Source organism: Bubalus kerabau, chromosome 15 (genome assembly GCF_029407905.1).
Source record: "Bubalus kerabau isolate K-KA32 ecotype Philippines breed swamp buffalo chromosome 15, PCC_UOA_SB_1v2, whole genome shotgun sequence".
Taxonomy (NCBI): domain Eukaryota; kingdom Metazoa; phylum Chordata; class Mammalia; order Artiodactyla; family Bovidae; genus Bubalus; species Bubalus kerabau.
In genome coordinates this window covers 74,217,218-74,235,140 of record NC_073638.1, presented here as the reverse complement: position 1 = coordinate 74,235,140, position 17,923 = coordinate 74,217,218, and the positions used below count along the sequence as shown (strand labels likewise).

General features: G+C 36.6%; 1 protein-coding gene across 11 annotated transcripts in view; it reads right to left on the bottom strand.

Annotated features, from left to right (window-relative positions):
- TTC17 (tetratricopeptide repeat domain 17) overlaps positions 1–17,923 on the bottom strand; it is a 126,744-nt gene that overhangs the window by 64,427 nt on the left and 44,394 nt on the right. For all 11 annotated transcript variants that reach the window (XM_055549334.1, XM_055549336.1, XM_055549338.1 and 8 more), the window contains exons 12-16: positions 16,762–16,877; positions 16,440–16,605; positions 15,209–15,286; positions 14,848–15,072; positions 7,377–7,563 (exon numbers count right to left, since the gene is read on the bottom strand). In XM_055549334.1, the coding sequence (XP_055405309.1) occupies positions 7,377–7,563; positions 14,848–15,072; positions 15,209–15,286; positions 16,440–16,605; positions 16,762–16,877 (772 nt within the window). The remainder of the gene's footprint in view (positions 1–7,376; positions 7,564–14,847; positions 15,073–15,208; positions 15,287–16,439; positions 16,606–16,761; positions 16,878–17,923) is intronic.

Sequence of the window (17,923 nt, the reverse complement as noted above, 5' to 3'; positions counted from 1 at the left end):
AGAGCTTTGCTTTTATAATTTTTTCTGCATCTTCAATAACTTCCTTTTTACTGGATCACTCCTATAGGAGCACAATGCAGTACCTCTTATTTTTAGAACAATAAAACCCAAACCAAATATCTTTGAGCCCACATCCCCGTCCAGCAACCACCCCGTTTTTCTGCTCCTCACCATAGCAAAACTTCTTGGAAGGGTTGGTAGCCATCTCCACCTCCTCATCGCCTCAACAAACCATTAAAAAAAAAAACTTTGAGAAGACTGCCAGTGACTTCTGTGTTCCAAAATCCAATGCTTTACTCTGTCTTCATCCAACTCAAGCTCATAGGATATGCCCACGTGATGTAAGAATGATGATGATACAATTAACCACTCCTTGAAACATTTTCTTCCCTCGGCTCTGGAACAGAATACTTGCCTGGTTTTTTTTTATCTTACTGGCTACTCCTGTACTGTTCTTCCTCTTCTTGACCACTAACTGTTGGCTGGAATGCCTAGTAATTAATCATTGATGTACTTTCCTTTTTATGCAATCACTGAGGTAACATCATCCAATTTTGTGATTTTAAACACATTCATAGGTCCACGGCTCACAGATTTTCATCTCTAGCCTGGGCTCTTCCTTGGCCACAATGACAGTTGTGTACAGCAAGAGATAAGCAGTTGCTATACATCCAACTGCCTATCCAATACCCTCACGTAAGCATTCAGTAGGCAACTGAAACTTAACGTGTTTAAAACCAAACTTCTTTTTCTCCCTAAGCCCGCTCCTCCCTCAGACTTTACCGTCTCATTAAATAGTACCACAAGTACACCTACCAGGTCTTTTTTGTGAAACCCAAGGTTATACAGCAATCTAATGATGCAAAATTCAGAAGCGAACAAAGGGACGTGCTGAACCGAAAGCGGCCATTTTAGGTGTGCTTTTAGGGCTCATCATGACTGTCCCCCATAATACAGCTCAGATCCAAGTTTTATATAGGCATGTATGTATCTCTCTTGAGGGGTGACACAAGAAATGCAGTGATTATACCTTCATAAAATGACTCAATAATCTACAAATATGAATTCTTTCAGTCTTAGAAGTGTACTAGTTTATGACTTGGGGATAAAAGAATTATGCATGAGGCCTTGGAAGGCAGAGGACTCAGATTTCAGTCTCTGTGCTACCAATGACTGGCTCTTTGACTTGAGTAAATCATCACCTTTGCTTCTCAATTCATAAAAAGGGGACTTTCTTATCCTCCCTGGCACCATCACATAGATACAAAGGATTATTTGGTGACCAAATAATCAAAGCCTTTTAAGTAAAGAAATATAGAAATGCAGACACCTTAAAAACTATGTGTTTCAGACTGTATCTTTCTTTCTTTTTTAGAGCATATATCTTCACTAACTCTCATCAAGAATGTGATAAAGCAAAGGTCCTTAATTGCTGGTAGCATATCTCGGACAGTCCACAGGAGGGCAGCAAAATGCAGGATTTTTTTCTTTAAATTCTGAACTCCACGTAAGGTACAAGTTATATAAATCTACAGAAATTTAGGTAGAAGATCACAGGCTAAAACTAGCAGGCAATGGAACAAGTTATCAAAGGAGATAAGATTTAGGTAAATAGTAAAGAGATGCTAAAAAAACAGAAACACTATAAAGACAACACAGGATAATTCTTTCACACACTGGAAAAGATATTACAGCTCATGTAGGGACTCCCTTGGTGGTCCAGGGGTTGAGACTTCACCTTGCAATGCAGGAGGTGCTGATCCCTGGTGGGGCAGCTAAGCGCCCACATGCCTCACAGCCAAAAAGTCAAAACATGAAACACAAGCAATATTGTAACAAAGTCAATAAAGATTTAAAATGGTCTACATCAAAGAATAAAAATCTTTAAAAAGAAAAAGATCATGTACATGATTTGGAAATTCTTTTTTCTATAATGGAACAAGCTTTCAAATACATATTATAGAGAAACATATATAAAAATTCCAAGTATGTGCTGCTGCTAAGTCACTTCAGTAGTGTCCGACTCTGTGTTACCTCACAGACGGCGGCCCACCAGGCTCCCCCGTACCTGGGACTCTCTAGGCAAGAACACTGGAGTGGGTTGCCATTTCCTTCTCCAATGCATGAAAGTGAAAAGTGAAAGGGAAGTCGCTCAGTCGTGTCCGACTTTTCGCGACCGCATGGACTGCAGCCTACCAGGCTCCTCCATCCACGGGATTTTCCAGGCAAGAGTACTGGAGTGACGTGCCATTCTAAGTATATGTGAAAGTGAAAGTGAAGTCGCTCAGTCGTGTCTGACTCTTTGCGACCCCTCGGACTGTAGCCCACCAGGCTCCTCCGTCTATGGGATTCTCCAGGCAAGAATACTAGAGTGGGTTGCCATTTCCTTCTAAGTATACTTAGTTAAATTACTAAACTCTGAGTTCTGTATAATATTTATTCATTTTTCTGAAGACCTGGGCCAATAATTTTAAGTAGGTATGTGTCTCAGTAAATTAAGAAAAGATAAGCAATCAGAAATTAGGGGCTGATGTTTAAATTATATTCAGCTAATAACAATGCCATTGTTAGTGGCATACTTATAAGCATGTAATGAAGTCTAATAAACATAACCTACCATCGGTCTTATGTTTTCTAGTATGAGAAAGGCAATACTGAATGAAGAATACTAAAAGTAAAATTATGCATATCAGAGATATAATAACAGAAAAACATATATTGCTTAAGTAGTAGAAAGCATCTTTGTTAGATATAACTTTTAAATTTTCAAATCAGTGAAGCTAAAGAATGAAAGCATTTAGAAGTTTGGAGTAATAAATGTGTGGAAAATCCACTATCATAAGTATTACAGATACAATATTCACATTATGCTTATGCTGCTATTAAAATTATTTTCCATCTTTCATCATTAGAGAAGATAATAATTACTGCTTCATGAAAGTTCATTTTCTGTGAGATACTGTTATTTTCATTTTTTTACAAAAGTCCTTTTTTAGGGTTCTCATGAGCACTCATGAGAACTTACTTGTATTCAAAGCCACGATAAGTTTGACAGATTCCATTTTACTTTTAAAAAGGCCAAGTATGCTGTTACTGGACTTCCCTGGTGGCTCAGACAGTACAGCGTCTGCCTACAATGTGGGAGACCCAGGTTCAATCCCTGGGTCAGAAAGATCCCCTGGAGAAGGCAATGGTACCCCATTCCAGTACTTTTGCCTGGAAAATCCCATGGACGGAGGAGCATGGCAGGCTACAGTCCATGGGGTCACAAAGAATTGGACATGACTGAGTGACCTCACTTCACTTCACTTTATGCTGTTATTGAAAAGAGTTTGTTAAAGTGGCCAATTCAGTTCTAGTTAAGTTAAACTATAAAATAACAAACCAATAAATGTGGGAAAAAAGTATGTATTTCAAAACTGGCAAAATAAATTGCTTAATCAAAACTGGAAGCACTAGCTTCTGTTTCACTGTTAACTTGAGAGTGGACAATTAAAAAACCAATCTATTATGTTTTCCTTTGCAGGATCCTTGAAACTGAAATGTTAATATAAAATACCTATAAAAGACAAGGGTTACTAAATAGTATTCAAAGGAGAGAGAGAGACGACGCTGATCAGCAGTTGCTGTAAGAACATGCAGCTAACAGTGAGAGTAGTGACGTGCTCAGTCGTGTCCGACTCTGCGAGACCCCATGGGCTGCAGCCCACCAGGCTCCTCTGTCCATGGGGTTTTCCAGGCAATAGTCCTGGAGTGGATTTCCATTTTCTTCGCATAAATGGCAGCAAATAAGATGACTTCTAGATTAATCAAAGTTTGGGAAAACTGTCAGATAAGTGATTTTTCACTAAATGTCACACTGTTAGCTATAAAGTCTTTAGAAGCAGGAAAACTGTGTGAGCATAATGATAATGTACGTTTAAGCAGAATGAATCAGTATTCAAAGCTAAATATATTACTTGTGCACATATTACAAAAAATACACACTGAAAATCTGTGTGAAAAACGTCCATGATTATATATGAAAAGCAATAAAATACTTGCTGATGTTAAAAGACTGCTGATAATTTTACCATTTAGTTCATACTACCCAAGAGATTATACACTATATTACACTTGTCGGAAAAAGTGTCTAATGTGGATCTTTAAAGAAAATGATTTGTGGAAAATTAATAATAGTGGTCAGAAAAATAGTTTTAAAAATGTTTTCCAAGAGTACTTAACTATTTTTGATCTTGAAAAACTTACCTGAAAAGCTTTCAGATTGGTAGCTTTTCAGATAGACTTTCATAAGAGAATTTTATAGGTTGGGAAAGGGTGAATAAGGGCAGCTTAAATTCTTATCCCAAAAAACTCAATTACAATATAGATTCCTTCATTATTATATGGAAATAGAATCACAAGTCTTGCTGTCTCTGGAGACCTTGGTATAGTCATAGTAAAACCTTTAGACAGATAATATGTCAAATAAGTAAGATAACTTAAGATTCTTTCAATATTGCAAAAATGAAAAAGTAAAGGGTAGACAGAATCATTTGAAGGTAAAGAAATGCTAATCATTACTCAGAGATCTTGCCTTCTTTTTCATTAAGCATTTAGTAAAGCTCAGAGATAACTGGAATAAATGCAACTGTTAGGTTTTGAAATATAAGAAGTTCATCATTTTGATTAGAGGTGTTTGCATCTCTCAATTTCAGCTTTTCCAAGTTGGAACTTGGCAAAGCAACCATCAATAAATAAGATTATTGTGGAAACAAGTAATACAAAACCACTGTCAAAGAAAACTTTAATACTGAAATTAGTTCAGTATTATTAATGAGTTTTTAAACCTAGAAAATGCTACAGCATACATTTCCATTAGGGGTAATATTATTTTTTTAGGAGTTAAAAGACACTGGATTCTTTTCTAAACCAATTATCTGCAATGTAAAAAGGTCTATTTTTTTTAATTAAAAAAAATTTTTAAACGGGCTCTCTCTGAAAGAATTAAAAATGGTATTCTCTCTTCCCAAGTCAAATTATTCTATTTTATTGTTATTGTATTGGATCCAATAATATTCTTGGAATAAACTGGACTATCAGATACTATAATTTTGAGAAAGATCTGTTTCAAGATAATAGTTTCCTGAACTAGTTGAGATCATGTTCTGGGGGAAAATGCTCAAGACAACTAATTTCCTCTCTTGACATCAGTGACATAAAATAATAATAAATTTCAAAAAACTAAAATACTGGACTTTCCTGGTGGTCCAGTGGTTGAGCCTCCATGCTTCCACTGCAGGGGGCATGGGTTTGATCCCTGGCTGGGAAAGATCTACATACTGTTCAGGGTGGCAAAAAAAAAAAAAAAAAAAAAAAAGAAACTAAAATGCTAAGAGAAGAAAAGGCTTTTAGAAAAGTTATCCCTGCTGCTGCTGCTGCTAAGTTGCTTCAGTCGTGTCCGACTCTGTGTGACCCCAGAGACGGCAGCCCACCAGGCTCCCCCGTCCCTGGGATTCTCCAGGCAAGAACACTGGAGTGGGTTGCCATTTCCTTCTCCAATGCATGAAAGTGAAAAGTGAAAGTGAAGTCGCTCAGTCGTGTCTGACTCTTAGCGACCCCATGGACTGTAGCCTACCAGGCTCCTCCATCCATGGGATTTGCCAGGCAAGAGTACTGGAGTGGGTTGCCATTGCCTTCTCCTATATAGATATAAAACCCTTCTCCCTAGTAACAGAAAAGAATCAAGAGAGGTGAGAGTAAATAAAGAAAACAGGAAATAATCTATTAATATAAGCAGCTCACTGAAAAAAGTGAAAATTTGTTTATAAGGCAGTCCTTGGATGACATCAAAATTTTAAAGACCACAACATATTTTCTAGTATTACACAAGAAGATTCTTAACCTTTTGAGTCATATTTTGCATTCATCATGAATTTCTAATGACTTACTTTTATGCAAGACCTACTCTGTGAAAATAATCTCATTTAATTCTCCTCAAAAGTATATGAGATTTTACTGTCTTTCATTTTATAGATTAGGACACACTTTACTGGGAATAGAAAGACAGTAATGGCAGAGCCAGGGCTCCAACATGAATCTGTCTGCCTCTAGCACTAGCCACTGCACTACACTGCCTGCCAAAACACTGTCTCAGGCCATCAACGGTCACATACAAATTCTACTGTAGTTTAGACAGTGCTCAACACTGATCTGCAACTGAGCTATGGAGTTATGCTGCTGAGCTTTGTTTCTTCACCAGAAAACTGGGCTCTGATATTTAAAACGGACCAACTGCCTTCCATTAAAAATCCTAAGGCAGTGTGGTAAAGTGAATCAAGAAAATCAATTTGGATGCCAAATCTGGTAATTATTGATGTCTTTTAGACAAGTTACTTAATAAAGTGTGTGTCACTTAAAAAAAAATCTGATAGAAGGAGCTGGACTAGTTCTCTGGTCAAATACTGGATCTAATTTGAACATTAAAAGAGCAACTACTGTGTGCTCTACAAAAGCAAGGTACTGAGGATCCATATGTATATAAACTGCACCACTCATAATTCAAGTTAAACTTCTTTTTTTTCTTCCCAGTGAAGATTAAGCAAGTAAATAATCAAATATTGTAGACCTATTATATTCAATATCCTAAGATAAACCATAAATAGAAAAGAATAGAAAAAAGAATATATATATGTATAATTGAATCACTTTGCTATGCAGAAAAAATTAATACAACATTGTAAATTAGCTATACTTCAATAAAAAGTATTGAAGAAAAAAAATACCATGGAACTCTTAGGGAGTTCTAATTGATAAATCTACAATGACTTAGATACTAACTCAAATACCTCTAACCCAGGTAGATACACTTCTGCACATGTGTATATATGTGTGGTGGCAGTGGGAGAAAGCAGAAGAATGCATAGCGGATACCACTTCACATCAGATGACTATTTTAAAGGTGCAGTAAAGGTCCGCATCACCTTCACTCAAAGACAAGGAGCTGCATCTCAGTGAATGAGCAGAGAAACACTGCTTCAAATCTCATGACATAGTTTGAATTCGTGGCAGAAAAAAATTTCCATTGCCATTCAGTTATTGTAAAACATCAGAGATTTTGAGAGGGGAAAAAAAACCTTACAGCTCATCAATCCCAACTGAATAATATACTTTAATCAGCCTTTCTCAAACTAGGGTTCTGGGAGAGAACTAATAAGCCAAATGCTCCAGAGTATTTATAAAGAAAACAATGAGTTAATTTCTTTTCTATGTATCTAGAATTATGCTAGTTAAGTAAAATCCTTGGGAAAATTAAGAAAATTATTTTCTGTGTTCTGTTGATCAAAACAGGAATCCCAAATGAACTCATTATTTGGCCAGGATTAACAGCTGCTTACCACTGCAAACAGAAGAGGTGATGTTGTACAGAAAAGGATAAAACTGCATACAGCGAATCAGCTTCAGGCTGTTCTCACACTCTGGGCATTTGGTAGTTAATTTCAAAGCCTGTCTAAAGGCCTCAAGTGCCCCACTGATATTCTTCAGGGCAAGGTAAGCATTTCCCAGGCTCAAAAAGGTCAGGGGCTGAAAAGAAAAAAGAAAAATCAGCAAAATGTTAATATTTTTCCGAGAGTTACAAAACCTTTACAGTTTTTGTCTTTTGGCTTTTTTTTTAGGTTATCCTATGAAAGTTACCCCAGCTGTCCATTTTATTTACATCAGCTAATTCTAAACTGTTTAACATAAATTTATTTTTTACCTTTTTACTAAGATAAAAATTACATCAAGTGTGTAATGTACATTAGTCTTAACTGTACAGCTGTAACCACCACTCATCTAAAGATATACAACATTTAGAACATTTCTAGTACCCTGAGAGGCTCCCTTGGGCCACCCCACCCCCAACTCCAGATGTAACCACTGATAATGATGCTGTGACTTCTATCACCACAGATTACTGCCACCTGTTCTTGAATGTCACATAAATAGAATCAAACAGCATGTTCCCTTGTGCATGTAACTTGTACCCTTCTGTAGCTTCTTTTACTCAACCAAACCTGTAAAGCTTTTTTTTTTTGGGTATACTATATTTTCACTCTTTTTTGGAAAAAAAAAAAAAACAAACAAAACTGATGTGTAATGTAACCTCAGATATGCAGATGACACCACCCTTATGGTAGAAAGTGAAGAGGAACTATAAAAAGCCTCTTGATGACAGTGAAAGTGGAGAGTGAAAAAGTTGGCTTAAAGCTCAACATTCAGAAAACGAACATCATGGCATCTGGTCTCATCACTTCACGGGAAATACATGGGGAAACAGCAGAAACAGTGTCAGACTTTATTTTTTTGGGCTCCAAAATCACTGCAGATGGTGACTGCAGCCATGAAATTAAAAGATGCTTACTCCTTGGAAGGAAAGTTATGACCAACCTAGAGAGCATATTCAAAAGCAGAGACATTACTTTGCCAACAAAGGGCCGTCTAGTCAAGGCTATGGTTTTTCCTGTGGTCATGTATGGATGTGAGAGTTGGACTGTGAAGAAGGCTGAGCGCCGAAGAATCGATGCTTTTGAACTGTGGTGTTGGAGAAGACTCTTGAGAGTCCTTGGACTGCAAGGAGATCCAACCAGTCCATTCTGAAGGAGATCAGCCCTGGGATTTCTTTGGAAGGAATGATGCTAAAGCTGAAACTCCAGTACTTTGGCCACCTCATGTGAAGAGTTGACTCACTGGAAAAGACTGATGCTGGGAGGGCTTGGGGGCAGGAGGAGGAGGGGACGACAGAGGATGAGATGGCTGGATGGCATCACCGACTCGATGGACGTGAGTCTGAGTGAACTCCAGGAGTTGGTGATGGACAGGGAGGCCTGGCGTGCTGTGATTCATGGGGTCGAAAAGAGTCGGACACGACTGAGCGACTGAAGAGAAATGAGTGTTTCCACATGTGAATACACCGCATTGTTTGTTTATCCATTCTCCTACCGATAGGCTGTTACTGGATTGTTTGTAGTTTTTGATCTACCACAGATAAATTTACTATTAAGTGAACATTGTTGTAAATGTCTTCTGATAGACATATTACTCATTTTCCTTGGGTATACATTTAGAAGTGGATCTTAAGATAGGCATACATTTAGTTTTATCAGATCCAAGCAAATAGTTTTCCAAAATGGACATACAGACTTAATACTCCTACAAGCAAGTGTGAGAATTCACTGACTTGGTATTGTCAGTTTTTAAAATTTAGCTGTTTTAGTGAGATGCTTAAGTGGCATCTCACTGTGATTTTAATTTGCATTTCCTTGATCAGTAATAATATTGAAACATTTTTCATATACTTAGTGGCCGCTTTGGTACCCTTATTTCTGAAGTGCTGTTGTTTTCCCCATTAAAAAAAAATGGGTTGTCTTTTTTTTCTTATTGATTTGAAGGAATTCTTTATATATATACTAGACATGATGACTTTGTTAGACATACTTATTGCAAATATCTTTCCCAGTCTGTCATTGGCCTTTTTATTTTCTTAATGGTATCTTTTGATAAACAGAAACTCTTAATTTTAATGAAGTTCAGTTTACATATTTTTTTCTTTTGTAGTTAGTGCTTTCTGAAATCTTTGCCAGCTATAAGGTAATAAAGACTTTCTCCTATGTTTTCATCAAGAAGTTTTATTGTTTTATCTTTCACATTATGGTACATGATCCACCTCAAATTAATTTTGTATACAACATGAGGTAGGAGTCAAGGTTCATTTATTTTTCCATAGGGGATATCCAAGCACTCCATTACTACTTACTGAAAAACCCAAAGCTCCCCCAAAACACTAAACTACAGGTGTGCCTTTGTCATAAATCAGCCTATTTCTAATTTCTCTATTGTGTTCCACTTGTATATTTGAGTATCTTTGTGCCAATTCCAGTGATTTAATTACAGTAAGTCTTGAAATCTGGTTAAGTCTTCCAACTCTGTTTTTATTTCCCTAACCCCCAAACCTTTGTGCTATTCTAAGATCCATTTTTATGTAGATTTTTGAAACTATTCATCAATTCACACGCACAAATGCATGCAATTGCTGGGAGTTTGGGATGAAATTGAACCTATAAATCAACTTAAAGAGAACTCACACCTTAACGATACTGAATCTTCCAATCCATGTACATGATGTATCAACATACAACCATTTATTTAGGTTTTCCCCTTAGCAATGTTTTCATGACAGAAATCTTGTGCATCTTCCTTTAGATTTATTTCTAGATTATCTGCTTTTTTGATGCTATTGTAAATAGTCTTAACATTTTATTTTCCAACTGTTTTGTGAGACTTTGTTTTTATAAGCAGCCCAAAGTATTCAGTTGAGGTCATTTTAGTGGAAATATGCCTATGCTTACTATTTGCTGTGTACAAACCATTTATTCTACACTTATTTTATCATTAAAAATATTTTAAAAGATCAAAGAATGTTGTATTTCCAAACTGCACAGTATATCTCCATGAAAAGCAATACCTATAATTTTTTTCTTTTTTAAATCATGAAAGTATGATGATACATTTACAGAAGACTTGGAGAATACGGAACAAAGTTACACAGTTCCACTATATATTACAATTTTCAATATCAAACTTTCAAAATTAAAAGAATGAATAGACAGAAAAGTAGGATACAGTAGACTTGAAAAGAACTATGAACCAATTCAACATAATTATGATATATACAATTTTCACACAACAGCAGGATACAAATTCTATTTAAGTTTCCATAGACTATAAATCACAAGATATTAGAACATGTAACACCTATAATTTATCAGCTACTTGCTTCTGATTCAGGCTGTTAGGTCATCACAAATATCTCACTATAACCAAGCCAAGGTTTACAAAATATTCCAGATTAAAGAGGTCTAATGTGAGTAGTTCTCAAGTTACATTTAAAATAATACTTAGAGGTTTACAAGATATAAAATTAAATTCCGTACTTAAAATAAGTGTCTTTATATTTTCCATAAGGAAACAAAGTATGATTATCCCTACAACTAGAATGACAGTTGGGGCAAATATCTTGTATTCAGACGAACTGGTTAGTATTTTAGAAAAAAAGAGTAATTTTCTAATTCAGTCAGAAAATAATTACTGAGTGATTGTTTTCATTGTGTTTCAAATACTGTTTTTCACACTGGGGATATAGCAGAAAATAAGAAAGATAAACCTCTGCCTCAGTGGATCTTATAGTCTCATGTCACACAACTGTGGGGATGTCACACAACTGTGAGTAAAATGTGATAAACAACAGCAGGGAAGAGACGTAAGTAGTGTAAGAGTTGGGAAGAGAGTGGCATTTCATATAGAGCAGTAATGGAAAGGCTCACTGAGAAGTTAGTGTTTGTAAAAGATCTTAAGGAGATAAGGCACAAACTAGGAAGAATCTCAGTGGAAGAAGCATTCCAAGCAGGAAGAACAGAAAACGCACAGGTCCTGAGGAGGGACCACAGCTAGCACGTTCAAGGAACTGCATGGAGGCAAGTGAGGCTCCGACAGAATGACCAATGGATCGATCCCACAGATATGAGGCAGGAAAAGTAACAAGGTCACGTAGGACTTTGTACCCCATTATAAATTCTTGTCTCTTATTGTGAGTTACATGGAGGGACACTGCAGAGATTTGAATCGACAAATAACAACATCTGATTTTTAATAATAATCTCATTGTTTGCTATAATCTGAATAGAGTATAGGGCAATAAAAGCAAAAAACAGAAGCTAGTTAGGAGGCTACTGAAATAATCTAGATAAAAGATAATGATGGTTTGGATAAAAGATAATGATGGTTTGGATAAGATAGCAGTGGAAGTGAAGAGAAAGTTGCTCAGTCGTTTCTGACTCTTTGAGACTCCTGGACTGTAGCCTGCCAGGCTCCTCTGTCCATGGACTTCTTCAGGCCAGAATATTGGAGCAGGTTCCCTTCTCCAGCAGATCTTCCCAACCCAGGGATTGAACCCAGGTCTCCTGCATTGCAGGCCGATTCTTTACCAGCTGAGCCACCAGAGAAGACAGCAGTGGAGATGAAGATAAATCGTGAAATTCTGGGTATATTTTAAAAACAGAATCAGCAGGCTTAGTCAATAGATTGCATCTGCCCTGAGAGGAGAAAGGTACGAAGGATAACTCTAAGTTTCTGTCTTGAACTACTGGCTTCACCGTTTACAGAAATGGGGAAGACCAAGACCAAATTGGAACAATGTTAGGGAGCTTAGTTTTGGCCTGCAGTTTTAGTGTTTCAGACATTCAGTGTGTTTCAGACATTCAAGTGGAGATGTCAGATAAACTGCTGAATCAAGGAGTCTGGAGTTCAGAGCAAAGTTGATACATGAGTCAATAAGGAAAGAACAGTGTTCTTGAGATATGGTTCTGGAACAAGTGGATATCCATGTGGATATGAACTTTGACCCTACCTAACATTACAAAGAAAATTTAACCTTAAATGGATCATAGGTCTAGATGTAAAAGCTGAAACTATAAAACATCTAGAAGACAGCATAGGAAAAGATATGTGTATATCCAAGAGTCAACTATTTAAAGGACTATTTTTTTTCAACCTTCTGATAAGGACATCTTAAATCTAAGAATAGAAATCAAAAGGAATAAGATAGTAAATTAAGGGAATTTTTAAAAGCTAAGATAAAAAGGCAAAGAGAGAAAGTATTTTTAACATATGACAGATGGAGTTTAAAGATTTTATTGTATAAAGAATTTATGTAAAATTTTTAAAGATTCTAACAAAATGGACAAAATTCCTACATAAACTTTTACTTTAAAAATACAACTGAAATAAAATATCCTTAAAATAGGATACAGAAGTTTGTTATAACAGAGAAGTAAAAAATTTTTTTAAGTAAATTTGTTTTACAAATGTTAATACAGAAGCAGTGTGACTTGACTATAAAGAGTGTGAACTCTGAGGCCAATCTCCCTGAGCTCAAATCCAAGCTCTTTGACTTTCTATAAATCCCTTCAGTTTTCTTTTTCTATCAAACGGGTAAATCTTATCTCAGAGGGTTGTGTGGATTAAATGAGTTATCACATGTAAAGTGCTTCATATGGTGCACTAGAAAACAATAAAAGTTAGCAGTTATTTCAATTGCTTGATAATTATATTAACTGGTGATAATACTAGAGAAATGAATATTCACAGATCTTGATTATGGCAACATATATTGGCTCAAATCTTTTTCTGAATTGTTTACTCGTCTGTATCAAAGGCATCAAAATATTCATTCTACCAGCAATCTTTCCTAAGAAAATTTTCTTTACACAATCATTTGAATTGATGGCTATAAAAACTATATAGTCATGTTTTTTTATATAATAAGGTTTAAAGATTACCAAAGTTACAGTAAGGGGCTTCCTTGGTGGTTCAGCGGTAAAGAATCCTCCTGCAATGCAGGACCACACAAGATGTGGGTTCGATCCCTGGGTTGGAAAGACCCCCTGGAGGAGGGCATGGCAACCCACTCCAGTGTTCTTGCCTAGAGAATCCCATGGACAGAGGAGCCTGGCAGGCTACAATGCATAGGGTCACAAAGAGTTGGACACAACTGAAGTTACTTAGCAAAGTAACAGTAAAGTTACAATATACAGAATATTTATGTAGAGGGAAATCTTACAAGGAAATACTTCCAAATGTTGGCAGTCAGGGTTAGGGTCTGATGAAGGTATATTCAGGGGTATTTACCCTGATTCACTTATTTATCTTTTTATTCTTATTACAGTACCACAGTATTTAACTGAAATTTTAGTAGAATTTTCAAATATAGAAAGGTAACAAATCTTTAAAGGAGCTCTTTTTTCTTCAGAAGAATATTGCCTAACTGCCTTGGGTGATGGTGCCAAAAAGTGAACCATGACAAGTATGAAGGGAATATAGCTGTGCTGAGTCTTCTATTTGGGTGCTCCCTTTATCACATCCCATACAGAGCATCTGTTCTACTACACTCACACCTGACACTGTAAACATTTGGTAAATATTTGATGTACTTCTCTGGCAAGTTGGCCTTTGTATATAACACAGTGGTTGTAAACTTCTACTTAGAATTCAGTTGTGAATTTGTGTATTTCAAAGGAAACTTGTAATAGGCAACATTTCCTGCTAATACTGAAAGAAATTTAGTTTTGGGACACCTCAAATAAACCTAAGCCTTTCATGCACAGTTCTTCTACAAGTTTCTTTGGGTATAAAACTTGGAAACATTTAGACACTAAGTATAAAAGCAATTTAATTGTATATTTATTATAACTGCATTTTATCAAACCTAAAATGTCATCAATTGTAACATGTATCCTTATTTCAGAGATGTTAATATATGAAAAAAAAAAAGGAAGTGGTATTTTAGAAACTATGAAATAAAGTAATAAACTACAAAGCAGAGGTGTAACTCCATGGGCTGCATGAGGAAGGTTCAAGGTATGAACCTACCTACCCTTATCAAAGCAACCTTTAAACTGGGCTCTGGCTTGGTTGGCATAAAGATTTCAAGTTGTAAAACAATATAATACTAAAGGATGTGCATGCTGTAATGAGTAGGATAAAGTGAGAAGCAGATGTTTCCGACATAAAAAGGTGGCAGTATATTTTTAGCAGCTGTGTCATTTTTAAATATGTTTCTAAAAATAAACTGCATAATTTATAAACTTCCTTTAAAATAGAGATAAACACACCAAAAATACAACAAAAGCCCTCTTACAGTATGCAAATTCTACTCTGAAAAATAAAAAATGCGATTTTTTTTATGCCCTGTCTACAAAAATACAACGAATACTCTGAATTTGAGTTACCACTACGTAGTACATATTGCTACAAAGGAACATGAAACCTCACCTCAGAGCTATTGATGGCCAAAGCTTGAAGTAGCAGTTTAGTGGCGTCAAGATGAAGGCCATAGTGAATCAAAAGGTTGGCCAAGTTAACAAGAGGAACGTCCTGGTATTGAAGGGGAGCCAAATTCAATGCCCTCTGAAGACAAGCAATAGCAAAAGTGCTATTTCCTACTGCTCTCCAGTAGAGTCCAGCTTCATTGAGGATCAGCCAGACAGGAGCATTAGGCTGCAAAAGCCCAAATACTTCACTTAATTCAAGAAGACAGAACTCATGCTCAAAAGAATTTTTAATACATGCATTGTAACTTTTAATTACAATTACCCAGCATTTAAATTTCAGATGTCTGAAGTAGGCGGCTCACCTTGTTAATAGCATGAAATAAGAAAGACCCAATTTCTTCTTCTGGGATAGTATAGTTATTAATACGGGAAAGCAAAATCTGAAAACATTAAAAGGAAGACTGAATCAATTGAAAATAACAGGGAAGACATTTGAAAAGAATTTCTACAGGCAGCAATCTTTACTTGAGCTCATCAGGAACAGCTAATTTGAATAGACATTTATAATTTATATACATAACATGAGGTCACTGACACACCAACAGGTGTTACCTTACTCACACGTATGCCTTAGTTTCCTTTAACTAAAAGACATATACAGCACATACATATTAAGATGATCTATCACTTCCCCATTAAAGTCAACCTAAGCGTCCAGAACCAAATGAGAAATTATTCAGAAAACAAAGCATGCAATACCTGATGCAATTATCTGCTATCCTTCCTAACTGGAAAAGCATCAGATCCTCAGTTAATCACTTTATATTCCTGCAGCATTTATGTAACTGTGAACAACTCTTAAGAGAGGGATCATGGTCTGTTTATCTTTGTATTCCTAGAACTCCAAACACTGCCTGAAACATGTTTTTTTGCTTCAGTAAATGTTGAATGAAAGCAGTAACTACTCATAGTTTCAAAATTAAATTTAACAAAGGTCATTGTGATGGTTTGTTTTCTCTGTAAAAAGGAAATTTTTTCATTTGTATCCATGGAATGGTGTTTACCCTAGGATTTATATTCAGTAATAAGATTCCTAGTTACACATAACTTATAGGAACTACAGAAGACAGCCTAACAGAACGTATTTAGAGAGGTTATCAAATTCATACAAATTCCTAAGGACCTCATATGAGTCCAAAGCAGGGTTGATAAGGCCAAGGAAAGGGAATCCTCAAGCTTTCAGTTTCAATGATGCAAACTTCTGGTGGCTTGGAGGACGCAAAGCTAAACTGCAGTGGTCGGAATGGCCTCCACTAGGTAAACAGAGTTGTGTGTGCTCACCTTTGCAGCCCTCTTAGAGGAACAGTGCTTAGGTGGTCTGTGTAAACAGCAACCCCAAGGAACACTTTCCTGGCAGTCCTTCAACAGCGTGACTGACTTCTTAATAATTTCACTAATTCTTTAACTTAATCCTTCAGTTTTATAAACTTAGAGCTCAACAACTGCCCTCTATTTAATTTTTGCTCCACCAATGAGGCTTGTGAAATCACCCAGAATGGACGGTAATAAACACCAAGCCTAAGTGAGCCTTACTTTTCGTGCATGGTCATCTGGCATTTTGGCTTTCAGATCCATGCGGACCTCTAATTCTTTGACTAAGTAGGACAGGGTCTGGCTTTTTCTGATGTCAGTTATGGAACAGTCAGGGGTTTGGGCCTCTTCTTCTGAAGAATAATCATCACTGTTGAGTTCGTGGATCCTGGCACAAGAAAAAGGAACAAAATTCATATTTTCAAAGTTTGGGTGACTTCAAAATAAAGACTTAACCTTTCAGGTCCAAGGTTGGTGCTCTCAAAGAACCGCCAGATGACAATCATGCAGAATCAAGTGCTTTGCCATATCCATAAGCACTTGCCTGAGTCCTTTGTTTTCCGGAGGCAGAAAATACGTTGGCAATTCCCCACCAACGGGGACTCTAGGATAGCTTTCTGCACAATCAGCTCTTTTAGGCCACAGAATATGCTGCTTGTCCTAACAGAGAAAAAAAAGTTTCTCATAAATTTCTTCAGAGTCAATATTTCAACATGCTAAATGAACTTTTAAAAGAACATAAATGTTACTAGGAAAACCAAATAACAATTTAGTATTTTAGGATCTAGAGACTGAGGTAGACTCTAGAATATTCTTTCTACTGCAGATTGTTAGTCTTAAGTCAATACTTCTACCTGCTCTACCACAAACTGGCTCAGGGTTGGGCGGCTTAACTCAGCTGAGCCACTAAGACACAGGGAGAGGTTTGCTTTGGGATTCCAGGAAAGAAATGCCAGTTTTAGTCTCTTAAGCCACAGAAGCACATTCCTTCAGCTGTTGCTGGCTGTCGCCTCATTACCATGAGGAAGACCAGCTTTCGGATGGAACCAATACAGTGGATACCAAATTAAAGAAGAGGAAAGCAATGCGTTACCGGGCCACTGTTCAACCAAAGCCAAGGTTTGCTCTATCTTTGGATTTCCTATAATACTAGGTGAATTTTCTTTTAAGTCAATTAGAGGTGAAGTTTGTGACATATACCTGGAAGCATAGAGATACGTGAGAAATTGGCACAGAAAACTATTTTTCCCTTAACTAAGACCTTTTTTTTTTTGCCAATGCCAAAGTTTAGCAATTATTTTATTTGTAAAATTCCATTTTTCTAAATATAAATAATTAGTACCAGACGTTTACTAAACTTACAGCCTGAAGCTTTCAAACTTGGGAGTTTATATTTCATATAATTAAATATAACTGGCTGTAATTAATTCTGTTAAATTCCTGAAAATTTAGTAGTGAGGGCTTCCCTGGTGGCTCAGATGGTGGTGAATCTGCCTGTAATGCAGGAGACCCAGGTTCGATCCCTGGGTTGGGAAGATCCCTGGAGAAGAGCATGGCTACCCACTCCACTATTCTTGCCTAGAAAACCCCACGGGCAGAGGATCCTGGCAGGCTACGGTCTATGGAGTCACAAAGAATCGGACATGACTGAGTGACTAACACTGTAAAAAAAGAAACATACAATGTTTCTGTCTTCATATCTTGAT